The 27397-nt window shown below is 41.8% G+C and overlaps 1 protein-coding gene across 1 annotated transcript in view; it reads left to right on the plus strand.

Annotated features, from left to right (window-relative positions):
• HSD17B4 (hydroxysteroid 17-beta dehydrogenase 4) overlaps positions 1-19441 on the plus strand; it is a 78688-nt gene extending 59247 nt beyond the window's left edge. Inside the window, exons 19-24 of the mRNA XM_083576807.1 lie at positions 2677-2783; positions 3400-3486; positions 5637-5714; positions 7116-7254; positions 16898-17025; positions 19020-19441. Coding sequence (XP_083432933.1) covers positions 2677-2783; positions 3400-3486; positions 5637-5714; positions 7116-7254; positions 16898-17025; positions 19020-19109 — 629 coding nt within the window. The 3' untranslated portion in view covers positions 19110-19441. The remainder of the gene's footprint in view (positions 1-2676; positions 2784-3399; positions 3487-5636; positions 5715-7115; positions 7255-16897; positions 17026-19019) is intronic.
• The last annotated feature ends 7956 nt before the right edge of the window (positions 19442-27397 follow it).

The following is a 27397-nucleotide window of genomic DNA, read 5'->3' on the forward strand; positions in this document are numbered from 1 at the left end:
AAGTTGTACTTATCTTTTCCTGCCTTTCATTTAGCTTACCTCGGAACCTTGCTCCCATGAGGAATATATAAACCAAAGTTCAGAGAGCTACTCTTAGGCACTGAGCGTGTCTGCTGCATTTTTTTTTTTTTAGCGTTTTATTTGAATAGCAATGACACATCAGAAACAGTTTAGGGGGTGTTCACACATTACATTCAACAAGTATGCAATCTTTGTACAAAACAGTCGAGCTGCAAACCTGTACAAGTATTCACATCTAACGTTCAAAAAGTAAATAATCTTTGTTCATGTGTACTCAAGAACCGAGCTGTACAAATCAGCAAGCACACACTCTTTCACATGTACATGGGTGAAGGCAGCTTTTATCAGTGTCACACGTGAACAAAGCTTTTCAAATGGGGTTTTCTATAAAGTATGGCAAGAAATAGAAGTCCAAAGTCTGCTTGAGTATACTGAAATATCCTGTGCTCCTGTGTGGCAGAAATTGACCCCTCTGTGCCTTGTCTGTCCACTATATGGAGAGTTGCCAATATAGCACACATAATTACAATGAATGTAAACATAAAACTAACTATGTGCTGGCAGGCTGTATGTTCTTGGTTTATTGCGGTAGATCTTTTTCATACTTGTGTTGAAAGTTCCTATCGATTTTTTTTTTTAAAGTATGGCAGTGCTCACAGAGAAGGCTGTAAGAATGTTTCAGATTTATAGGAGCTGGTATCATGTTTCGATAATTCAAAACAATAAAGCATCTTGTGGCCTGTTAAAAACAAAACAAAAATGTAATGAATTGATGAGGTGGACTGTGGTCCGTGAAAACTGATGCCAAAATAGATTTGTTAGTTTTAAAGGAGCCACAAGATGCACTGCTGCTTTTACTACCCTTCTGGAAAAGGATTAAATTTGAAAGCAATTGCATATGGTTCCCTCACTTTGCTATATATAGGTGCACACAGATTGAGCAAAAGGTTAATTCTTCCCAGCTATTTGTGACCCATTATTATGGGTACCTCAGATTCCATTCTATCCATATTTGTTCTTTTCCCTCTTTTCTTTGCTTGCACACCTCCCTTTATCTGAAGATCACATTTGTATTCCACCTCAATGTTGTAAAAGCACCAAATGCAGCTGTTCATGATAAACAAAACATATAACCCAATCCAATAACAAAACTAAACAAATTTTGAAAACCGACTAAAACAGCAGAAATAGCAACGCTAATGAAATCAATCATCAAGCACCTAAAACATTGGGGAATTCAACATTTTACTCAGTTCCAAAAATGCTGCAATACTTGAGCCATTCTGGACTTACTGGGAACAATGTTCCATTAATGGGAAGTCACTAGACACTCACTGTCTGTCTGTCTGTCTGTCTCACTCACTCTCACTCTCTCACACAGATAGGCTGCCATATAACTACAGTGGTACCTCGAGTTATGAACTTAATTTGTTCCAGAAGTCTGTTCTTAACCTGAAACTGTTCTTAACCTGAGGTACCACTTTAGCTAATGGGCCTCCTGCTGCCGCCGTGCTGCCCCGTGCGATTTCTGTTCTCATCCTGGGGCAAAGTTCTTAACCCAAAGTACTACTTCTGGGTTAGCAGAGTTTGTAACCTGAGGTGTTTGTAACCCTAGGTACCACTGTACTCTACAAAGATGATGATAATAATTTATACCCTGCCCATCTGGCTTGGTTTCCCCAGCCACTCTGAGCAGCTCCCAACAGAATATTAAAAACACGATAAAACATCAAACATTAAAAACTTCCCGATACAGGGCTGCCTTCAGATGTCTTCTGAAAGTCAGATAGTTGTATTTCCTTGACATCTGGTGGGAGGGCCTTCCACAGGGCTGGCACCACTACTGAGAAGGCCCTCTGCCTGGTTCCCTGTAACCTCAATTCTCACAGTGAGGGAACCACCAGAAGGCCCTCAGAGCCGAACTTCAGTGTCTGGGCTGAACAATGGCGGTAGAGACGCTCCTTCAGGTATACTGAGCCGAGGCTGTATATATGGGGAAATCAAGGAAAAGATCTTACAAGCTGATCTTAAGGAAGAGGCAAACGTCAGATGCTAAGAGCAAAATCATCATTTTTGCATTGTATCTAAAATCAAACCATGAGCCAGTGAATATCTTCACTCCCTAGCCAAATAGCCCCTTCTTAATAATTGGTTTGCCTTTTTCAAAAAATGAGGTGAAGTGTCTCCAGGCTTTATGAAGGTTATAAGAGGATACGATACTGCGGACATTTTATCTGAGCATCTCTGCTTATCCCATTTTTGGTTAACAAACTCTTCAGGTGTTACTGGCTTGGAGAGGCCACAGGAGTAGAACGGGACATTGGAGCCACAAATTTAGCCTCGCCTTCAAAGTTGTGCAAATTCTTCCACTCCCTTGCATGGTGAAGATGAAGTTCTGCAGTGGCCTTTTCTATCTGGAGGCAACTGAGAGCCCTGGAATATTGGGGTTTCCTCATCATGAGAGTGGCTGGTAGAGTCATGTGACCTCTGGGGCAAGCCCTCCCATAATGCATCTGTATTGCCTCTCCAAGCCACTAATTCCTGAAAAGTCCTTTAGCAGAGTATGAGTTAAATGCCGATGATCCTTGGAGCACATTTCTAAATGTAGACATGTTGTGTAAGAAATGCAACACTTTATTTGTATTCTCTTAATAGGATTTCAGAAGCCCATATTGCATGGACTTTGTTCTTTCGGATTTGCTGCCAGGCATGTTTTGAAACACTTTGCAAATAACGATGTGACCAAGTTCAAGGCAATTAAGGTCTGTTAATGCTTCTCCTGGGATATTTTGTGTTCATTGCGAGATGAAGACAAGATTTCTTAATTGCACTTAAGATGCAGACATAAAATACGATTCGTTGTGTCACGTTGACACTTGATTTGATGTTACCTTACGTGTTTTACATACACTGTACGTTTTTGTTTGCTATTAATGTACATTAGAAACGCCTCAATTATACTTTCCGTTTTCTTGTTCTATTTATTTGCAGTAAGTATTTGTCATTTTTCAGCCACAAAGTTTTCGAAGCAATTTACATAATACAACACAATTTGTGTAGTGGCTTACAAACATATTTTAGAGAAGTTGTTTACAGTTCCATTGGGACAGGCATGCATTTGTTGATGCTGCCCTTAAAATAAAGGGAATAGGCTCCTTCAGCTCTTTCCACAGTCTTAATGGTCTTTAGAGGATGGGGTTTGTCAACTTCGGTGGCAGCGCTTAAGCTGAGTAATCCAAACTGCATCTTTCCACAAGCAAACACTTAAAGTGAATGTGAGGGATAACAGCGAAAACAGCCATAGCAAAATGTTTTTAATATTTCATAGGATTCCTCCCCCATCCCTGCTACAGCATACCTATCTTTTCCTTGTGTTAGGTGCGGTTTGCAAAACCAGTTTACCCGGGACAAACTTTGCAAACAGAGATGTGGAAGGAAGGAAACAGGATTCATCTTCAGACCAAGGTCAGTAGGGTGAAACCAAGATTTGTGGCAGTTAAAACAAAACAAAACAGTACCCTAGAATGGATCTCTTCCTGTGCGCATAAATCCCATTCATTTCAGTCCGGACACTGAGGTTCAGCTCTGAGGGCCTTCTGGCGGTTCCCTTCCTGTGAGAAGTGAAGCTACAGGGAACCAGGCAGAGGGCCTTCTCAGTAGTGGTGCCCGCCCTGTGGAACACCCTCTCATCTGATGTCAAGGAAATAAACAACTATCTGACTTTTAGAAGACATCTGAAGGCAGCCTTGTTTAGGGAAGTTTTTAATGTTTGATGTTTTATTGTATTTTTAATATTCTGTTGGGAGCCACCCAGAGTGGCTGGGGAAACCCAGCCAGATGGGCGGGGTATAAATATCATCATCATCATCATCATCTTGTCCTTTACCTCAGGCAGCAAAGGGTCTTGGGCCGACTAGGGAAACCAGGTGTATTTATGGCTAATGATTGAGTCTGCTGACGACAAGGATAATATTGGACTCAGGAGTCTTTGGAAGTGGAGTCGGTGTAATTTACCATTTATAGTGTCTGCCAAGACCCACGTTCCAATCTCCACTCAGCCATGAAGCTCACCCAATGACCTTGGGCCAGTCATCTTCTCTCAGTGTAACCTACCTCACAAGGTTGTTGTGAAAGAGAGACAGAAACCTTGTATGCCACCTCATACTCCTTACAGGAAATTCATGCAGTCATAAACTGGGTGTGGAAGTGGGAAGTTAGTTCTATACTAAAGTTGTCTGGGAACAAGCGCAGGTAAGGGCTAGGAGCATAAGAAGCTACATCTATCAGGTTGGACTGTTTGTGAGAGCCAGTGTGGTGTAGTGGTTAAGAGCGGTAGACTCGTAATCTGGTGAACCGGGTTCGCATCTCCGCTCCTCCACATGCAGCTGCTGGGTGACCTTGGGCCAGTCACACTTCTCTGAAGTCTCTCAGCCCCACTCACCTCACAGAGTGTTTGTTGTGGGGGAGGAAGGGAAAGGAGAATGTTAGCCGCTTTGAGACTCCTTCGGGTAGTGATAAAGCGGGATATCAAATCCAAACTCTTCTTCTTCTTCTTCTTTTACCTAGTCTGGTATTATCTCATCTGCCAGCATCTCTCCAAGGTCCCAGGTGGAGGTCTTTCCTATCATCTGCAACCTGTTCCTTTTAAACTAAAGATCCCAGGCATTCAACCTGGGACCTTCTGAATGCAAGCATTGTGCTTGGCCCCTGGGCCACAGTGCATCACTTGTCCTCACAGGACTTCTGAATAGCTACTCCACTTCCTTTGCCCCCAATATTTTTTTTCTTGTCAAAAACAGGGTTGAGGGTTCTGGAAAGGAGCATTAGAATAGCTGTTCAAAACCTCAGTTCAATTTGCTCAATCTCTTCCAGCCCACATGCATACTGCTATTTTTTAAGGCAAACTTTGTTGGCATCTTTGAAAATGCATGTAAAGAGAGTTTTTGATAATGCTGTTGACCTTGAGTCCCTTGGCGTCTCTTCCCCAGTCTTTGTGGTTCTATAATCTGTTTTTGGAAATCATTTTCGTTCCCTTAATTTCAGAAAAGACCCAGAGTGGTAGAGAAACTGAAAAAGGCGATTGCCCCTGAGCTTTAAAAGTAAATAAAGATGTAAAAAGCAGCAAACAACATTTTCTTTCTTCCTATCCTTTTTTTTTAATAGAGCCAATTAAATAGCAGCAGCTTGTTAAACACTGGCAGCCTGCCCTCAATGTTTATTCATACACAGTATGTTTGGCTAAAACATGCAGCCCTTTCATTGACAAGTCTGTATTTAATATTTGAAATGATTGGAACTGATTATTTCCTCTCTGTGGCTTTTTAACCCACCGGAACATTGTCACTGATTGTTCTTAGGTTTTCTTTCATTAAGCCATACTTGATTTTATGAAAGGATGCAAGCAAAATGTTTCTGGCTTTAGGATAGTTTGCTTAATTATTTCTATTTCAACCCTTTCTTTCCTTTGCTAGATTTGACCTGTGCAATTTAAGATGCAAAGAAGATCTTTAAATTGTTCTAATATAGCTATTGTTCTGTTTATAATTTTTATATTCAGACTTTTCAGACACGCACTGGTGCTGTAGGAATTGCTTATATTTGATTTTTTTTTCCAGGTCAAAGAGACAGGGGAGGTTGCAATTGGAGGAGCATATGTCGATCTCACCTCATCCTCTGAACAGCCTTCAGCTAAGGTAGGGAAAGTATGAAAGTGTGAGTCATTGCTTTGTATGATGAATTCAAGAACAGTTTATATGCTACACTGAATAATGAAAATGAATTGAATAGAAATCTAGTCACGCTTAGAGTAGACACATTAAAACTGATGGGACTTAGGTTAGTCATGAAATGGTAATAATAGCAGCAAACCTTTGCATTATGACCCAAATCCTCCACCCTCCTGGAAAACAGTTTCTGTGACGTATTTCACTCCAGCCAATTTGCATTCATTTGTTTAATTTTGCATAAATCCTGTTTTTGCAAGTCATCAGGAGAGGAATTTGGTTTATACAAACCACTGAGGTCACTCTCCCTAACCTGACCTCTAAAGATAGTGCTCCTCAGCTATCCTATGTAGACCTATCAGTTTGCAGAAGACATTGCCGCTACAGATGTTCAATTCCATATTTCTAGTCATCAGGGCTAGCAACATGGCTTCTGTTGTAAACGAAAGCAGAGGATTCTCATGTAAACCCAGTAGCATTAGACTCCCGTGCACTTGTTTACTTGATTGGTTGGATGGGAGGATGTTTGAGTTGGAAGGTTTGAGTGTTTGCGTGGAAGTAACTAAAATATGCCTAAAATATCATCCCGGCCCTTGTATACCCAGCTGTGTTCTGCAGGAGAAGGCATCTTGCCAGTACCATTTCATCAGGAGCTTGATTCTACATGATGTAGAAATTGGGCCTATTAGCATTTTGGCAGGGGGGAATTGGCGCTTTTAAGTGTCTACCCTTTTGAATGCCCTCCTGTTACCTATTATTATTATTATTATTTTATTTATTACATTTGTGCAGTGCTTCATACAAAAATATATCAAAGCGGCTTACACAGGAGCTGTCTTTCCTATCTTTTCAGCCTTCCTTTTCCCAACCAGCCATTTAAGTGGAGGTTTTCTTATCCCAGTCTGTTTCTGCTTAAAATTGAGCTTGTGATTCTGTTTACATGTGCTTTTTACCATTGATGTTTTTGTTGCTGAATTGCTTGGAGATGTTTTGTGAATAGTGGTTTATAAATGGAATCACTTTTGCATAGCTTAGCTGAATAAAGGCTTTAATTGTAGTAACACGTGGCTGTGAAGTATTTCTACCAGGAAATCCTGCTAGAGCAGTTTCCCGTAATCTTTCATCTAGAAACCTGTCATTTGCCCCTTAAAACCTTCCACCTTTGTATCAAAAAGAGCAGGAGCATATTGAGCTCTTTTTCGAGGTGGGCAATATGCTACCTGGGGCCTATAACGCCACAGATAAGGGCCACAAAATATCCTGTAAAGAAGGCAGCTAGAATTCTCTCTATCTGTGCATGCGGTAATGAATCACAGCATATGAGTTTGGGTGTGAAATCCCTCAATGGCCATATCTCTTTGTATACATTAGGTAGTAGGACTCAAGAGTGACCTTGTATTTGGAGAAATTGGTCGTCGCATCAAAGAGCATGGCAGTGAGCTGGTGAAGAAAGTAAACTCCATATTTCAGTGGAACATCACTAAGGACGGAAAGACTGCAGTGCAGTGGAGTAAGTCGCAAGTTTAATTAATTTACGGAATGCCTTATTGTGTCGTCTAATGAAGTGAGAAACCTTATGTGGTTCTAAGCCCTGCTAGACGAAAGGAATATGGCAGCCAAGGAAGCTTCGCTTTCTGATAAAGTGAAGGTATATTTTATTACAGTAGCGCTTGTGGCATCGAAAACAAGACTTTAGCATCTTGTCACCTTAGAGCTGGTGTGCAATGAGGTTGCTATGCAAAGAGTTGAAGTCCTAGTTCAGATATATCACAAAAGGACACTATCCCTCAGTGACGATATTTACACAGGGGGTCATGCTGCATCAATTTGTTGCAAAAGTTACAGTGGTGATGTGTGTAGTTTTGACAGTCAAAAGCACTATACACATTCTGAAAATTCTCGTTAATTTTCTTCCTCCTCCTCTCTTCTGTGGATGATGTTTTCCTTTTCATATTTGTCACTGTAAGACATCGGCTTATTTCCCCGTTTGCAAGCAGACGTAATCTACAAAGCAGTTGGACGTGGAGACAATAGATAATACTTTCTGTTATGAGTAAGACACATCCATGTCTACAGAAATATTCATTTAAGGCTCCACTGGTCTTCATCTCGGTTTTGAAATTGAATCCTGAGTATTTAGATCTGACTCAATCCTATAATTTGCTGTTAACAATGAATTAGATCTCAGTAGATTGGATTAAATCCCAGTTCTCACATTAAGCCCGCCCCCTCCCACATGTGGGAGGATCATGCTAATGCTTCTTTGGCCTGGCGGTAAATAGCATTTGATGATCATCATGTAAATGCCCTCTTGCACTTTCTGTCATCATTATCCTCTGTTCTCATCACTCTGTTGTGCTAGGATACATAATATGCTATCCCCAGTGGCAGCTGCGTTTTTATGTATGACTGTTCCACATTCGTATTTATGTATGGTGTTCGCTGTTGATGCTAAAAGTGCCGTGATGAAAAAACAAAGCACATGAAACATGCATGCCTTGAAAGCCTCTGCTCTTCTGTGCCAATGTCTTTCCTGATCATAGTGCAGAGCTAGTGTATATATGTGTGTGTGTGTGTGTGTGTGTGTGTGTGTGTGTGTATGGCTGAATCAATGAGTTTAAGTAATTGACCTCTGTTGCAAAGCAGCGGTGGGGAACCTATTCGTCTCCATGGGTCAGATGCTGATCAGGATCGGCCTCATGGCCCAGATGAGCGCAGCCACCCACTTCTCCATTATGTGATGTCATTATGACATTATGTGATTGACAGGTGGGTGGCTTCCACCACCACGCCAGCTATGGGGAGTCCCGAGGCTTCTCCTGTTTGTGTGCAACAAACAGCAGAGCTGTTCAGCTGGGGGGGGGCAAGAGACCTCTTCCACCCCCCAGCTGAGCAGTTCAACGAAGCCCCATTGCTCCTTGGCTCACAATTGAGGCTGAGATGCATTGGGACTTGCTTGCCGTGTAGGGCTAGGTCATGTTGGAACCTGCGTTCGACCGAGCTCCTCCGAGCTCCTCTGGAATCGCCCTCTGACGATAATTAACGACCGGAGCCTCTGATAAGGCTCCAAGCACATTTCCATTACACAGAGAATCAAAGCAGCACGCGGAAGTGATGAGATTTATGAGCTACATGGCTAAAGAGTTTTATTACTAAGCTACACAGACAGAAAAGAAATACATCCTCTCTCTGTGAGAGCAGAGAGCAACTGAAACAACAAAGGAACAGGAAACCAGTAACGTCACATCCATCTCCCGTGAGACTTCCAACAGTATGGAATGTCTGGAATGCAAAACAGAGTCTTGTGACTCCAAAGCACTTCACAGTGGCAAACAGAAACTAACAGGTCATGTATTTTGGAAGAAGCAGCCAAGACAAATTCCAGTCATCATGATATATCAGCATATACTGGTTGTTGGGGAGGGTTTTTTTTTAGGAAACCCCTAAAATTGTTTCCTAAAAACCCACCTAAAAATCGCGCCCCCCCCCCCGGCATCACTTCTGCCTTTGGAATCCCAGTAATGTCTGGGAAATCCCAGACGTATGGCAGCCCTAACTAAACTAAATAATCAGAGGTGAGTTGTTGTGCTAACGACAGCGGCAATTTGCTTAGCTATTTCCCCTGCTGGACTTCCAAGATGAGACATGAATCCCAAACTCATAAGGCAAGATTCACTGATACCTACAAGCAGTGGGAGAGTTCTCTAATCTTGATGGTGGAGCAAGCCATTTGTGTGGGGTATCTCTATCTCTCTATCATCTCTCTCTCTCTCTCTCTCTCTCTCTCTCTCTCTCTCTCTCTCTCTCTGTCTCTCTCTGTCTCTCTATCTCTATCTATCTCTATCTCTCCCCGCCCCCAATCGCAAGAGCCCCATGAAACTGTGTCAGAGGTTTTTGCCCAATCCTAGCTCACTTGGCACCCAGAACACTTTCACAAGTTTTCCCTTGCCGGCAAGCAGGCCCTGGTCACTAGCAGAGGCTGGGTGATTCATGGATCCTCATTGTGGCTTTCACCGTGCAATTAACAAGATAAGTGAGTCCCTGGCAAGTTATAGTGCTGCGGACCCCCGGGTGTGTTCCGCAGACCCCCAGGGTCCCCAGACCCGTAATTGGGAACCACTGCTTTAGTATGTTCTTTAACTTGTGCTTTTTATATGTTAGTGAATCCTAAGCAACACAGACGTTTAATATAATATTCCAAATAATACAAAAAACACATCAACTAAAAATGCTGATTATCAGCCATAAATGAAAGATACCAAGATTAATTTAAGTACAGAAATAAAATCATTAAATTTCAAATCTCCATATAAGGATTTACTTGGTTGACCCAAAAGAAAAATGAATTTTGTCCATATAGCTAAGTCTCTCTCGCTATATATATATACACACACAGAGGAAACTTGAGAGAAAGTAGTTGGTACAAAGTCTTCTAAAACTTTTGAAAAATATCAAAACTAATCTTTGAGAATAATCAAGAATACCTTTTTTGAACATCTTCTATGTCAGAGAGCCATCAAAAGTAAAGAGCATTGGGAATTTCCTTCCCTTAACACTAAGAACGAAGCAGAAAGATCCCTGTTTTCTTATCTCTTTCCTTCCATTTTCAAACCCGAAACCTCGTACGCTGAAGCCATCTAGGTCAGCAATTCTCATGGGGCAGTGGAAGAAGAAAACAGCTGCAGACTGTGGTTATTCAGTGCTTCATCGTATAAGCAAGCACTGCTGGGCACATTTAAGCAACATTCAGCCATTCTGCTCATGTGTGAAAACCCACATGCAAGTAGGGGACAGGCATGCGAAGCAGTTTCGCCACCTCTGCCGTCTTCCCTCTCATGGATGGTGAAGGTCTGAACTGTGGAACCTCTTGTGGAGACTGTATGATTTAGAACTCAGATTATTGTGTGGGGAATGTCTCCGTGAGTAGAGGAAGTCTTGACCTCCATGAGTTGAAAGGCGAGGGACAGGAGATGCTTGTTGCGCTCGTTCCCATTCACCATACTTGCAAGTAGATTTTATTTGTGACCATAACACTTGACTAGGGCTGCATATGGTTCAAGACGTTCTATATGCCTAACTTCCAGCCTGAGTTTCAGGTGAGTATTCGTATAGCAACCATACATTCCTGTCACTCTCCCTTTTATGTAGCCTTGGATATCATCTTCAAAAGGTTATAATGTACTGGGGCTCTTCTGACAGACAAATGGCAGCTTGTTGTTGTTGTTTAGTCGTTTAGTCGTGTCCAACTCTTTGTGACCCCATGGACCAGAGCACTCCAGGCACACCTTCTCCTTGTGCCCTCCATCTTTCCCAACATCAGGGTCTTTTCCAGGGAGTCTTCTCTTCTCATGAGGTGGCCAAAGTATTGGAGCCTCAGCTTCACGATCTGTCCTTCCAGAGAGCACTCAGGGCTGATTTCCTTAAGAATGGATAGGTTTGTTCTTCTTGCAGTCCATGGGACTCTCAAGAGTCTCCTCCAGAACCATAATTCAAAAGCATCAATTCTTCGACGATCAGCCTTCTTTATGGTCCAGCTCTCACTTCCATACATCACTACTGGGAAAACCATAGCTTTAACTATACAGACCTTTGTTGGCAAGGTGATGTCTCTGCAGCTAGATCTATTTTAATCTAGACTTATCGTTCAACCTGCTTCACCCCCTCTAATCTGACTAGGTTCCAATTAGGGCTGGGTGATGTATAGATACACCATCCAAAATCAGTTTGAAGTCCACGTTGTGGTAACAGTTTCATCGTATTCAACATGGTCACATATTGCGAATCATGATGTGTGTGCATGCGCTATGTAAAAAATTGCGATATGGGAAAAACTGTGAAGCTAGCCGTCGCTTCCTTCATGATTCCTGCGCCCCTTTGCTCTGTAAAAACGTGTCTGTTTAGAACCCTAAGCAGTAGCAGCTGCCAGGAGAGTACCCTGTTTGCCTCTACATAGCTCCATCCTTATTTCAGACATCGGTATATCGTGATATTTAGCTGGTGGCATATCACAGTGTTGAAAACCAGACATCGCTTAGCCCCAATTCCGATATGCCTGGTGTTTTCCACTAGGAAGGGCACAAGCCCTTTTGTTAACATTGATGATGTTGGACTTTGATTCTCTTGGGATCTGCTTTGAAACTTTGCTGCTAAAGGTTTGCAGCTAGATTTTAGCCAGTGGTGCCTTTGCTTTGACGGCTGCTTTTGTTCTCCTGGCCCACCTGCTAGGCCTCTTCCCATTAATAAATCCATGGGGCTGCTCTGTTGGCACTTCATCTTTTGGCTTGTCACTTCTCCCTTGGCTTTCTTCTCTGGTGTAATCTGCCACGGCTGCTGTTGACAGCACTAGCAGCCTTCTGGACCCCTGCAGCTCATAGCCGTTGTGGGTGATGGCCGAATCTCTGGTGTCTTCAGCTGATGTCCTTGGGCTGAATGTCAGAGGAATAAATGACGAGAAGCAGCCCTTAAGGAAATGATTTGCAGTTCTGGTTGACACGGCCAATAATTTTATTCTTCCCAAATTCACAAGTGCCAAAAAAGCTTTTATTGCTTTGTGCAATTGACTAGAACCTCCTCCCTTGTATCATTCCATATCATGCCAGCCTCTTCATTTCGTTACCATCCCTCAGCAGCTGGGACACGTGAACCGGAATTAATACTTGCGTTGGAAGTGGCAATTCTTCAGCATAAATGCAGAAGAATAACAATAAGAATTCCTTTTATACACTGCATGGAATGCATCTGAGATCTTATCAAGACAATTCATTGTTTCCCTCCCCCATTAACAACAACAACAACAACTTATTTATATCCCGCCCATCTGGCTGGGTTTCCCCAGCCACTTTGGGTGGCTTCCAACAAAAGATTAAAAATACATTAAAACATCAGTCGTTAAAAACTTCCCTAAACAGGGCTAACTTCAGATGTCTTCTAAACATCAGATAGTTGTTTATTTCTTTGACATCTGATGGGAGGTCGTTCCACAGGGCGGGCACCACTACCGAGAAGGCCCTCTGCCTGGTTCCCTGTAACTTCGCTTCTCGCAGTGAGGGAACTGCTAGAAGGCCCTCGGAGCTGGACCTCAGTGTCTGGGCTGAACGATGCGGGTGGAGACGCTCCTTCAGGTATACAGGGCCGAGGCCGTTTAAATCAGAGACCATTTAAATCAGAGACTTATTTCTCTAATGGTAAACTGGTCTTTACCAAAAGGCCTCCTTCGTGGTAATGAAAGCAAGACTATTTAGCATTTATATTGCATACCTTCCAAAATTTCTCCAGTGTAAACAGGGACATCCTAGTCAACAGCAGCAGCAGCAGCAAGAACAGCAGCAGCAGCAATGATGATGATGATGATGATGATGATGATGATGATGATGATGTTATTTATACCCTTCCAATTTGACTGGGTTCCCCAGCCATTCTGGGCATCTTCCAACATATATAAAAACATAGTAAGACATTAAACATTAAAAAAACCCCTTCACTATACGGGGCTGCCTTCAGATGTCTTCTAAAGGTTATATAGTTACTTATCAATCAGGGATTGGTAACTCCATACTCTCCAACATATCTCGCATGACAACAGGGACACCCTACCGTATCCTCTAGCATTTATCCGTTGAAAATAGGGACGTCCTAAGGAAAAGCAGGACATTCCGGGATCAAATCAGAAACCGGGACGACTTCTGAAAATCCGGGATTGTCCCTGGAAAATAGGGACACTTGGAGGGTCTGATATTGTGCTTTAGATGTATTCAAGGCACTGTGCATGTCTACTCTGAAGTAAGTCCCAGTAAGCTTTGTTTTCAGGTAAGTCTGTATATAGGATTAAAGCTTCATTTGTACAACAGCCCTGTATGGTTAGCTAATGCTATGTTAATTTACAAATGGCTGGCAGAGAGAAAAGTGACTCAGCTAGTGAGTTTTTGGGTGAATTGAAATTTGAACCAAGCAGTTATCCAGTATACCATTAAATGGTTGATATTGCAAACCTCCCTGTGATGGTATGGAAATAATAATAATAATAAATAATGGAAGACACTTGTCATACCCTATTTTTTCTCTGAAACAGCTGGCAATGTTTCTCCATAGGAACCCTTTCTGTGAATATCTTATATTAAGAAAAAAATAATTCTTTTTTTTAAAAAATGGGTATGGTGGTATTGCAATGTGGCAACGTTCTCATCTTCAGAAAGGATTGTGAGAAATCTTTTAAAGTGTTTTATGCAAAGTTCATACTAAACAGGAGAAAGCTGTGGGGTTTTTGTAAAGGAAAAAAAAGGCAATAACTTTATTGGAACCCATCAGGTAAATGCTGAAGTCTTCTGTATTACAATTCCATGCAAAACTGCTTCAGAGATACGGTGTGTTGCGTAGCATATAGACAACATCTCACAAAGGCAATTCTTAGAACAAATACAAGCACAACCTGTTCTTTGTGAAGCTGTTATTCATAGGACAACCTAGAGAAAAAGAAAGCCGCTTCCAACTTGTTGTCTCACCGATGGTAAAATTGCTTGGATATCATAATTAAAAATGTCAGGTCCTTACAGGAGCATTAGCTTGGCAATGGCGTTTTTATACACTCTAGCAGGGGCAGGAGAGAAGAGAGCGGCTCTGGAAATTTGCAAAATGTGAAAATGAATTGGCAGAGCAAAATCTTGTCATAACATTCTCCATTGCAAGCTACACGATACCTGACAGCTTATATACCCTGCAGTAGATCATTTTGGCAGCGCATTTTGTGCAGGAAATAGGACTTTGGGAGAGCGGACATTTTGAGAAATTGTTGGTGTTCCGTGAAGAAAGGAGAGATACTTGGCTAAGATTTAAGATAGTCTTGAAATGGAACATTAAAAAAGCACTATAGTACAAAACAAAACATCCCGCGTCATATCCTTGTGTGTGCGTTAGCTTAGAAGGGGGAGAAGCCTCTATGCTGAAGGAAAGTAGGACACTGATTTTTTAAAAAATAAGTTGGCCCGGATAATAGTTGGCCCTGAAATGTATCACAGAAAGATTAAATGTGAATACTGCCTTCATTTTTCTTTTCTTTTTTGCAATAACTACTCTGGGGAAAATCCATACAGAATATGCTGCTGCCTTCGTACACTTATAGGCAATTTTGTGTTCCACTTGGTAACCTTTTTAGCAGGATGCAGAGGAAAGAATCCAGCATATTACTATTGAACTTGGCGATACTGAAGTACTTACTATTATCTTTACAGCTGTGACTTTTTCAAGCACAAGAGTTCGGTAATAAGCGATATACGTCCTCTATCTGAGCAGATAACTTCCTGTACTGACAGAGAAATTTAGTATCTGTCTGTCTTCCTCTTCATTTTCCAGGGAGAGACTGCTTGAGAGTACCAATCAAAGATTACATCTTTCCTACTAACTGCAGCAGTATAGTATAGAAAGTGCTTGAGAGGGGAGAGATGAACTGTAAAACCCATTTTTATACAGACATTTATTTATTTATATTGTTAGATCTATCCTGCCCTTTCTCCTGTTACGGCCCAGGATTCTGTACACATAGCATGGTATTTAACTAAGTTTCACTCAAAGTAGACCTATTGGGAGGAATTCAGTGTTGTATCCAGCCAGGTGGGTGGCACATAAAATAATAATTATAGCAGCAGCAGCAGCATCAACAACAACAACAGAAAGCAACCACCACCACCACAACCACCACAACAAGAAAGAATTGGAAATTTTTAAATTTATTTAGGAGACTACTGTAAGCAGATGAAAACATTAGCAGGATTCTAATAACATTTGTAATGTAACAAGCACTATGGATAATATGGACAGATGCAAAATATAGATTATGAAATTATATGCAGCTGAAAATGTTGACAATAGGACCCAGAAGGGGGATGGTAGGAAGTCTCGAGATTCAGAGAAATCTCTATATATGGATATGCATTTGGTGTTGTTAGAACTTTACATTTGTAAAATCCAATAAAAACAATTTCAAAAAACAACCACAACAAACTATTACTATTATTATTATTATTGTTGTTGTTGTTGTTGCCTCTGTGCTGCTGGCTTTTGCTCATACACCAGTTTAGTTAAAACCATCTCCACATCTTGTGGCAGTGAATTCTATTAGCCCACTCCAGAAATTAAGCTCCATATGTTCGAAGAACATGGACACCCCACTTTCCTCACAGGCTCTACCCCCCAGACCTTCTGCACATTGCCAGAAGGTCTGAAGGAGGAACCTATACATGTTCAGATGAATAGATTGTGGAGTTTGGGACTCTGGGTCCCATGGAGGAGCCTGTCACCTTCAGCTGAATTCAAAGGTTCCCCCATTTGCCTAACGCACTGAGGTCCTGGGGTGGAGCCAATGGGCAGTTGTAACTCTGAGAGCAGGGCCAGCCCAGAGCCCACTTCCTTAACTGAAGAAATACTTCATGTTGTATGTTCTGAACCTGCTTCCAGTCAGGGATTTCACTGCCTTCTCCAAGCAGCAGCATCATTCTGTGTGCCCCCACCCCCTTGGCACCGCATCTCAAATGGCCTGGGAAATAAATGTTTTGAGGCAACTCGCAGAGATTCTGAGCCAACACTTTTCAGCAGAAGCAATTTCCCCAGGTAATTAGCTATTAAAGCATATGTACAACCTCTTCACTCGGATGCTTAATGAGGGTAGGTTGCAGGATACGGCGGAAAGCCGAACAGGTTGTCATACTGTGAGGGGGCTTAAAGGACCCAAGTGCCTGGGGATAACGAGTTTCATAAATTGAGCCACTCTCCGTTGGAGCATCCCCGCAGCAGGTAACTCAAATGACTGAACGGGAGGCACGTAATTAGGTAGACTTCATTACTTCTGTGTTAATAAATTAAAATAATTTAGGAACTTATATGGTTGGGAATCTGGGTGTAGTGATAAAAGAAATGTTTGCTTTTGTCTTTTTTCTGCTTTGATAATGTTGAGCTCTGGTGTGTTTGTGTGTTTGCTAGTTCAGACTAATTAAATTCAGGAATTAATCTCATTGCTGTTAACCACTGTTGTCTTGTATCTTTTAAGTTCCCTGTGTTCTGTATGACTCTCTTCTTGATAAAAAAATGTTCTTAAGGGAGCATGTAACATTCAGTTTTTGCTTTTTCCATTTTTTTTTAAAAAAACTCTTATCAATTTCCCCCAGCCATGGACTTAAAGAATGGCTCTGGAGACGTGTACCAGGGACCAGCCCGCGGGAAGGCTGACATCATTTTCAGCTTGTCGGATGACGACTTCGTGGATTTGGTGCTAGGCAAGATGAACCCACAAAAGGTACAGATGCAGAATTCATGTATTAAAGGGATGACTTTTAATTTGCAGGTGCTTAAGAGATGCTAAAGCAACAAGCCTAAACAAAGGATGGCTAGGGCAGCAACAACCCATATTAAGAAAATACCTAATTTGTTTGTCATCTTGGACATCTTGTTTCAGTTGTTACAATGCTATGTACAATACCTGAAGGCTCACCTCTCCCCATATGAAGTGTCCTGGCCCCTGCAATCTGTCAGGAGTTCAGCCTACACTTGAGTAGGACCCTGGCAGAGACACATGCCCGACTGGCATGTTCTCTCCCTCCTGGTCAATCGTTCGGGAGCTTCATAAGCTTTCTTCAGCCCGAACATCACAGCGACCAATGTCAACCAACACCGGCACACTTAGCGATCTGCAGAGTTTGCGCAACTTGTGTGACAGACCTCAGCAACTCAGCATTTGGGCTAATCTACTTTATTTACATGTAAACACACACGGAGCACTGCAACATGGCTCCCTCTCTCTCTAGCATCAGACAGCAAAGAGAAAAAGAACAAAGGACAATAGTCCCACTTCACGGAACACAGTAACACAAACATACTGTTTCTGTCTCTTCCCATTCTGTTGAGTCAAAACATAGACCGTCATGTGAAAGACAAAAATCCCATGACTGCAGTCATGGAGCAGTAATTCTAACACATTCATCATCCGAGTCCCTTCTTCGTGTGCTTCCTCCACGTGAGGTCCAGAGGGTGGCAACACAAGAACAGGCCTTTTCTGTAGTGGCTCCCCATTTGTGGGATGGGGTTTATCTGGTGTCTTCATTATATATTTTTAGGCACCAGACAAAAGCATTCATCTTCAACCAGGCCTTTGGCATGTCTGGAATTTCCTGGCATGTCTGGAATTTTTCAGACGTTATGGCAAGCCTAGACATGACAGAATAGTGTGCACCAAGCCATAATGCTTAACTATAATACTGTGGGTTTATCAACTTCATTTTGTGGGAAGACACAAGATTTACCCACCCGGGAAGAATGGCAGATGAAGTTGATGGACTATATGGAACTGGCGGAAATGACTGGCAGAATCCGAGACCAGGGAGAAGAGTCGGTGGAAGAAGACTGGAAAAAGTTTAAAGACTATTTACAGAAATACTGTAAAATTAATGAATGTTAGAAAAAGGTGGAAATGAAGTGATATGGCTTTAGTAGAAATGTGACAAGGAATTAAGTATAACTAGATTGGATAGAAAACAGAGGAAGATGGAAAGGAATTGCTGAAACAATTAATAGAAGTGGAATACAAAAAGGGAGGTGTGAGGAGGTCGCTGAAATAAGTGAATGAAAGATAAGATAATGAAATTGTTTGGTGTGTTTTAAATTGTTTTTATTTAGTTTTGTTAGTCTAATGTGTTATTGTTATATAGTGTTTTTATGTTATATTATGTAGTGTCTTTGTATTGAATTGTATTGTTTATTTTGTTTTGTTTAAATTGTTGGAAAAGCAATAAATATTATTATATATATATATATATATATATATAAAATATCAACTTCATTTTGTGCATCCTAAAAGTGATACATTGCTGAGAATTCGCCTCTTCATGTTCTGCATGCTGTTACGACTGGTTATGTATAGCCTAAGAATTGAGCAACAGCGTTGCTGAATTGATGACTTATTGTGCTAATGTGCTGCATTTCCTTTCTACCCATGGTAATATTTTGCAGTGGGCAATATGAGAATTTGTAGTCTCATAGCTCTACGCTCCTAACTGTGGAATGGTCCAGATCTTCAAAATCCCTATTCAGAATTATTCTATTCCTTTCGTTCAAAGAAACAACAACTCCTGGTGATTCGATAGGTTTGACCCCAATTGTCCACAGCAGATGCCGCCCCCGTCCCCAGTTAATTCCTCATTGTCGCATTCTCTTGTAACTGTTCTTTAAAAGTGCAACTCTGGAAGAGTGGAGACAGCCTCTTTAATTGTTTTTCCCCCACTCTGCTTGCTGTAGGCATTCATCTCTGGTAAGCTGAAAGTTAAAGGAGACATCATGCTGAGCCAGAAGCTGGGGACGATTCTTCAACAGTATGCAAAGCTGTGAGTTCCCTGCTGGATTGAGTTCGCCTGGGAAGAAAAAAGGAGCCGTTTCCTTTTTCAGATCAGCAACCTGAAACCTTTATGCAAATCCTGTCTTAGATAACTTCTAATAGACTTTATTGCTAACTCGCAAGTTGCCTTGATTCTTGCGGATACAGAAAATTGGTGTGGATGTTGATGGGTTTAACATGATCTTTCTTCTTTCTTCAATGTTGCAAGCATTTATACCTTCCTTAGACCTTGTTCCTTGGAGCTACTTCCAATTAAAACACATTCAGTTAATATATTTCTATATGAAATTAAAACGTAATTCAATAAAACGTAACTTTGATACCATCCTGTTCTGGGTTATTGTTGTTCAGAAGCCTAAGCCATATTGCTCCTGTTACTTAGAGGGGTGGAGTCTACAATTATGAATAATATGTGGGATTCGTGTCTTGTATTTCAGTTTGTAGATTGCAGAGATAATCAGATGCAGCTATTTATTATTAGACTATAATAGGTCTATCTGAACTCCATAGCAATAGGAATATTCTCTGAAAAATGGAGTGAATTTACCTATAGTACAACTACAAAACCAATGAGAGTTACAATAACGTTAGTAAGGACGGGTCAGAGAAGGAATCATTTTATTACCCGTGTGACGTAGTGCTAAACCATAGTTTAGCATTACTTGCACAACCAGAGCAAGCCAGAGCAAACCTTTGGGTCTGCACACAACAGCTCTTGACCCACATGCCGAAGAGAGGAATATTGTGTTGTTTTTGCAACATTTTCTGGTAGTGGTAAATTCCTGAATTTAACCCACCAGAGATGTTTGCACACATGCATCCAAGTGTGTTATAGCATCATGTTCCCTACCAAATTTTACAAGTTGCAGGAAGGCGAGGCTAACTATCCCATGCCAGATGATGATGATGATGATGATGATGATGATGATAATAATTTATTACTTATACCCCGCCCATATGGTCGGGTCTCCCCAGCCACTCTGGCCGGCTTCCAACACAATATTAAAAACACACTAAAACATCAAATATTAAAAACTTCCTTAAACAGGGCTGCCTTCAGATGTTTTCTAAAAGTCAGGGAGTGGTTTATTTCCTTGACATCTGATGGTAGGGCGTTCTACAGGGCGGGCACCACTACACCCTCAATTTCTCCACTATAAATTTTTCAGGACTCTTTCAGATTGCATGACTCCAAGGGGGAAATTCATAATACATGGAGCTTAAGCATAAAGGTATATAATAATGAAAAATAATGAATCTGGATACAAAATGTGAAATTGGCAAAACAAGGCTACAAGTCCCACCTACCGTATTTTTTGCTCTGTAAGACGCACTTTTCCCCTCCTAAAAAGTAAGGGGAAATGTGTGTGCGTCTTATGGGGCCAATGCAGGCTCCATGGCTTCAGCGAAAGCAACGCGAAGCCTCCGGAGTGCAGCGGGAGCTCCCACTGCACTCTGGAGGCTTCGTGTTGCTTTCGCTGAAGCCACGAGAGACGCTGCGCAGCTTTCCCTCTCTGCGCAGCACCCCTTCAGCGAAGCGGGAGGATAAACGGAAGGGGCTCCGTTTCTTTTGCCACTTTGCTGAAGGGGCGCTGTGCAGAGAGGGAGAGAATATTTTTTTCTTGTTCTCCTCTAAAACTAGGTGCGCCTTATGATTGGGTGCATCTTATAGAGCGAAAAATACGGTAGCTTATGATGCCATTTTCAGTGTTGTTTTTCCTCATACTTTCAACCAAGACTTTCACGTAGGCTTTGTGTTGCTATTTGTTCAATATGCTCTAGAGCTAGTGCTGTCAGAAGGCAGCTCTTGATATTTATGGTCAAACATGCCATTTTGTAGCTAGCTTGACATTAATTTTCCGCTTTACATGTGAGCTGGCCTTTTGCATCTCCTCTTGACGAAATGCAGCACAGATTTTCATCTTGGGCCCTGAAGACTTAGGATAGCAGGCGATTTATTGGAGCAAGGATCCTTCAGCATCGCTTCTGCAGACTCCTCTCTTGTCAGTTTCTCTCTTCACTTTAATCGTCGGTAGTGCTGAACGATGTTGCCCTGCAACACAGCTCCATTAGCCCTCCAGGTCTGGAGCATCTCTGTTTTCCTTAGACTAGTACTGCTGACATATTCATGGTGTCCTAATTGTCAAGTCAGGCTGGTGGCAGACATTGGCAGATAGCAATGGGCAAAGCCATCGGTCTATGAATTCCTCATTTTTCCAGTCTTAAAATCAGTTATCCACATTTCCACACCAGTTTGTGGGCTGCTGTTTTTAAAGTCCTCCTGGATATTCTCCAGCATTTTCATGCAGATATCTCCAAATATACATGTTTTCTTAGGCAATTTTGCCCAATGTACATGTTTTTGCAAATCAGCTTTCCCCAATATAATGCATCTTTTGTGTTATTTTCACTAATACATGCATACAGAATCTGGATTTTTGTGTGCATTACTTGGCTGCATTACAAAATCAGGGTAAGTGCCCATTTCAAAGGGGGACTGCATTTCGATTCATGTGTTGCTTTGGAAAGAGCGAATTTTGAATTTAAATGCGAAGTCTCTTGGCTGGGAAGGGGGTCCCAGGCATGTTTCAAACTGGTGATGCTTTAGAAAAACAGAAGGATGCTATGTGTTCTGTAGCATAGAACAAAGTCAATACACTGGATATTTGCTAAACTGCAAGTTCTGCCTCCAAAAATGAGAAAGCAACGGGTTGATTTAGAGCTGCATGTAAAAAAAAAAGTTGCTTGGATCATTGGTAAGCTTGTCCAATTTAAGTTTCTTTGAATGCTTTCTCCAGCAAGGAGAATGCATTTTCATCTGTCGTCTGCATTGTCGCCTTACGCAGTTCATTCCCATTTCCTGCAAACCAAGTGAAGCGTTACAGCTCAACATCCTTTTAAGTGACCCATTTAATGGCCTTTTAAATAACACGCGAGAATAGAAGTGAAATAGGGGTAAAGCCCTTAATGTGTTTTGCCTTTGCTTCAGCCTAGCTTTGGGCCTCTGGCTGCTCTTCCTCTAAGCCACTGGAATTTCTCTTAATTAGGTTGTTCCGGAGGATTTGACTGCCCCTAAGAACTGTCCTCGGGAATTACAGACATTTGCGCTTAAATGTCGACAGGTGCATTCCTTATTAAAGAATCGCTTTAAAAATGAATGTGATGATAAAAGGACGGGAACTTTGCAGCCCTATCTGAGTAGTAGAAAAGAGAGGCCATTTAAACACCTCCATCTGCTATGCAGAACACACATCGTCTTCCTCGAGGTGCCACTTTCTATGGCTTGGAGTGCCAGCATGGCATCTCAGGCTTGGGCATTTATGTGTCATTTGCAAGTGACATAATTAGTGTCATGTGTAAAAAGGTAAAGGGACCCCTGACCATGAGGTCCAGTCATGACCGACTCTGGGGTTGCGGCACTCATCTCGCTTTATTGGCCGAGGGAGCCAGCGTACAGCTTCCGGGTCATGTGGCCAGCATGACTAAGCCGCTTCTGGCGAACCAGAGCAGCACACGGAAACGCCGTTTACCTTCCCACCAGAGCGGTACCTATTTATCTACTTGCACTGTGTGCTTTCGAACTGCTGGGTTGGCAGGAGCTGGGACCGAACAATGGGAGCTCACCCCGTTGCGGGGATTCGAACCGCTGACCTTCTGATTGGCAAGCCCTAGGCTCTGTGGTTTAACCCACAGCGCCACCCACGTCACGTGTACAGAGGCCCTAACTTTTCCCATGATGCTCCCCTTAGTGCGTTTGTCAAGCAGTTCTACGAATTTTGTAGAAAAAGTCAAATCCACAATTATGGATTAAGGGGCTTTAGAAAAGGCTGTCAGTGTATACTATATATACAATGCATATACCGATTCTTGCTTTACAATGTGTTTTTATAACTCTCGAAGCCCACATTCTAAGAACAGTGAAACTAGTTTTGAGAGCCTTCGGGATTCAGGCTTATTGTTCTTGAACGACCCAAAAAATCAGGGCAAATTGAAAATAACGTGAAATTCTAGAATTTAGCTGACTTCTGAATTTGTGCAAAATCTTGCTTTGGTTCTGGCTATGGGGCTCACTGGGGAGTGATGAATGCTTAACACCAACCTCCATACCTTGGAACATTTCGCCGAAAAAAATAGAGACATCCTATTTAACAACAACAACAACAACAACAACAACAACAACAAATAATTTAATAATTTATACGCTGCCTGTCTGACTGGGTTGCCCCAGCCACTCTGGGTGGCTTCCAACATATATAAAAACATAATAAAACTGAGGTTTTTTTAAAAAAATTAAATTCACTCCTGCCTTCATACATCTTCCAAAGGTCATATAGTTACTTATATCCTTGGCTTCAGGGGTCGCATAACTCCATACCCTCCAGCAATTCTCTGATGAAAATAGGTGTGTCCTAAGGAAAAGTGGGACATTCCGGTATCAAATCAGAAACCAGACGGCTTCTGTAAATCAGGCCATCCCTGGAAAATTGGGACCCTTGGAAGGTCTGCATACTCTGGACAGTACAGCGGTACCTCAGGTTACAGACGCTTCAGGTCACAGACTGCTAACCCAGAAACAGTACCTCAGGTTAAGAACTTTGCTTCAGGATGAGAACAGAAATTGCGCGGCGGCGGCGCAGCAGCAGAGGAAGGTCCCATCAGGTAAAGTGGTACCTGAGGTTAAGAACAGTTTCAGGTTAAGAACGGACCTCCAGAATGAATTAAGTTCTTAACCCGAGGTACCACTGTACACTATTTTGGAAGCAACCAATGGCTGGTGGAGAGAGACACATATTCAGGTAGAGGGATACAGGTGGCACTGTGGTCTAAACCACTGAGCCTCTTGGGCTTGCTGATTAGAAGGAATCCCCAAGGCGGGGTGAGCTCCTGTTGCCCTGTCCCAGCTCCTGCCAACCAAGCAGGAGTACAATGCAAGTAGATAAATAGGTGGGAAGGTATTTGGTGCTGTAGTGGGAAGGTAAACGGCGTTTCCGTGCACCCTGGCACTCATCACAGTGTCCCATTGTGTCAGAAGCGGTTTAGTCATGCTGGCCACATGACCCAGAAAGCTTATGTGGACAAACACTGGACAAGCAAGATGAGCACCGCACCCCATAGTCGCCTTTGACTGGACTTAACCATCCAGGGGTCCTTTACCTTTACCTTTTACCTACATATTCAGGTGTGAAGGGGAGAGGTGTTCTCCAAAGTGATGAATATGGCTGGCTGCTGAGTTATCTGATCAGAGAGACAACCTCTCTAATGAGAGAGAGAGAGAGACAGAGAGAGAAAATGCAAAATGCAAAGAGTCTGACAGCAGACACCATAATGGACTAGCTGTTTACCCAATGATTCACGTTTATTTCCTCTGTAGAATAACACATACACAGTCACAGGCATTTCCAAGGCTTAAAAAAGGCGATTGGATGTAGAAAGTAAAAATGCCTGTAAAGTAGTTCAAATGGTTTTTAGAAAATGAAAGCACAATTCAAAGCTGCAGAAATAACATCCTTGAAATTGCATTTAAAGCCTAGGGTGCCATAATTAGGAGACTTTCCTCAAAAGGAAAGAATTCAGAAACGCTGGTTCCCAGAGGAGGTGGATTTCAACTGACTTGGTGCCAATAACTTACTCAGTGCAATGACTTGTTTGGCTGTCCTGATTGGACAGGGTCCCTGTGCGCAAGGCAGCTGCAGAAAGAAGGCCCAATTGCTGGGGACAAGGTGAAAAAGTGTGGCCCTGCTCCACCATCAGCACTGACACTCACTGCATGTGAGTAATGCATGAGCAGAGCTAATAATAATAATAATAATAATAATAATAATAATAATAATAATAAATTTATTACTTATATCCCGCCCATCTGGCCGGGCCTCCCCAGCCACTCTGGGTGGCTTCCAACAGGATAGTAAAAACACAATAAAACATCAAACTTTAAAAACTTCCCTAAACAGAGGTAATAAACTATCCTGGAACAGCATATGCTTTGCACTGCTGCAGTTCAGTTTAAACAAGTGGCTTTGCACCTCTGTTCGTGCCCTTCTTTCTTTTTTTCATCTTAGCTTATAAACTCATTTTGCATTTAGCATGATACCGAGTGGATTAATGGTGTTGAAATTGACTTATTGACTGTCATTTTGAGATTTGTGTTTGTGCTTATGGTCACCTGCATTGTGCCTCCTTTCATAAGTGAAATTGGATTAATTCCCCCCCCCCCCAAGCAGATAGCTCCATGACATATCTAAAAGATCATCTCGTCCCTTATATATCCAACTGATTTTTGAAATGCAAAAACACATTTAAAAAATAGCTGTCTGACCACTCTGAATATGGGAAGCTTTGGTGGCAAATGTTCGACATAGGAACTTTATGAGGAAATACAGCTTATGCCTGCCCTTTCATCCACACTTGCCATCCCCTCTTCCTCCCCAGTTTGTGTGAATTCGCAATTCATCTTGAGCCAATTCTACATGCTCACAAGCTGCCGTAGAATGGCCTAATACTGCATGGCCTAACCCAATATTGTATTGTGTGTCCTGAAAATAAGGAGGGCAGTGAAAGTTCAGCACAGTTTTTTATTTCTCTTACCCTCTATTGACTGACAGCTTTCCAAAGGTTTACAGAATATGAATGGCAGGAAATTGGCTAGGGAAGCCGGTCCGCGTTTGGGCCAATTTCATTTGTGTTGAAGTGGCCTTGGTTATCTTTGAAAGAACTGAAAGCTTGTGTCGTTCTTTTCTTATTCGCTTTTATTGTAGTTTGCACTAGGCTATTCTCGGGGAATGAACAGATGAGCAGGGAGCCCCTTGCATCAGAAAGCAGAGCTGCTCCAAGATTGTAACACAATGAACACAATCTGCTGGCTTGCCTGTCACATTTCTCCCATGAGTAGAGTTGTGAGGACAACTCGTTTTTGTCCGCAAGATCACCCTCAAGCTTAGCAAGACTTGATCCTCGCAGGAGAACAAACATCCATGGAGACTTCCGGATAGGTTCATTTAGGATTGCAGCCAAAGGAAGGATGCAATCTTGCTATATGGCTTATCTTTGGTTAGGATTCTTTTCTTTTTGTCAGGTTCACTCAGCCTTGGAAGAGACACCAGCGTTTTAATTTTACACTTGGTTCCCCAATCCTGTTAGCATCTTCTGAATGCTTTTAAGGAGGATTTTCATGTCGAGGTACACACTGAAACATTATCGGTCTGGTATAGGGAATTTGATTGCAGTGCATGTCAATCACTATTCCTGAGAAAATTAAATTTTCAGTGTAGAGTAATGCATCTCTTCTTAATGTTTCCCTGTCTGGGATTTGTGCTCTGTCCTTGCCTTACCTTGGCATTCTTTCTTCAAGATCAAAACGCCCCACTTCTAACATATGATGCTGTTGCCTCTTTCACTGACTGTTTTGAAAATACTTCCAATTTTTCTAGAGAAGAAAGGACATGGCAGATATATATTTCCATCTCTATCTGAGATAGAGTGTTTGCCCCTGCCTTCAGATTTATAATCTAAAAAGACATGGCACAAAAGGAAGACAGATTGGGAGGGGAGAGGAAAAACGTAAGCTCATACAAGTTCTTAGTTACAAGTTTCGGTTTATTCATTGAAGATGCTTGTGTCTCAGATGTGCTGAGGGAGTGGTCCTGCATTCTTGCATCTTCCATCTGCAGCAGCCCACTCTAATGACTGCTGCCAGGTTGGTGCAGAGAGCAGCCTGGCTTCTTCAGAGAGCCAATGGTGATCCAATTCTTTTCCCGATACAAAAATGGACAAATATACATGTTTCTTTTATTTTTAATATTTCAACATGGTGAAAGTAGTTTAACGGATGTAGGAATAAAACTCTTAGAGGAGAAAGGAGCAAACATATTACAAATCAATTGGTGCACCCCATATCAAATATGATTGGTTTTTTAAATTTTCAGTTGCCTTGCATTACATTTGACATTTAGCGTTTGCAATACATGAATACACATCTATAATAACTTTCGTGTAAGTTTTAATTGGCCATGTAATGGTTCTGAAAGTGTAGGCCAGCCTTCCCCAATCTGGTGTCCTCCAGATAGCTTGGACTATATATATATATATATTTTTAAAAGATATTTATTGAAGTTTTACAAAAAACAGAGAATTACAGAATAAAAAGAAGACAGGAGAAGAAAAGGAAGAAAAATACAAAAAATACAAAAATACATAGGAAAAAAATACAAAATACCTTAAAAAATAGATAGAAAAAATTAAAAACAAATCAATTTTTTCATATCTTAAATTTCGTTTGCTTATT

Source organism: Podarcis filfolensis (assembly GCF_964270895.1).
Source record: "Podarcis filfolensis genome assembly, chromosome: 11".
Taxonomy (NCBI): Eukaryota; Metazoa; Chordata; class Lepidosauria; order Squamata; family Lacertidae; genus Podarcis; species Podarcis filfolensis.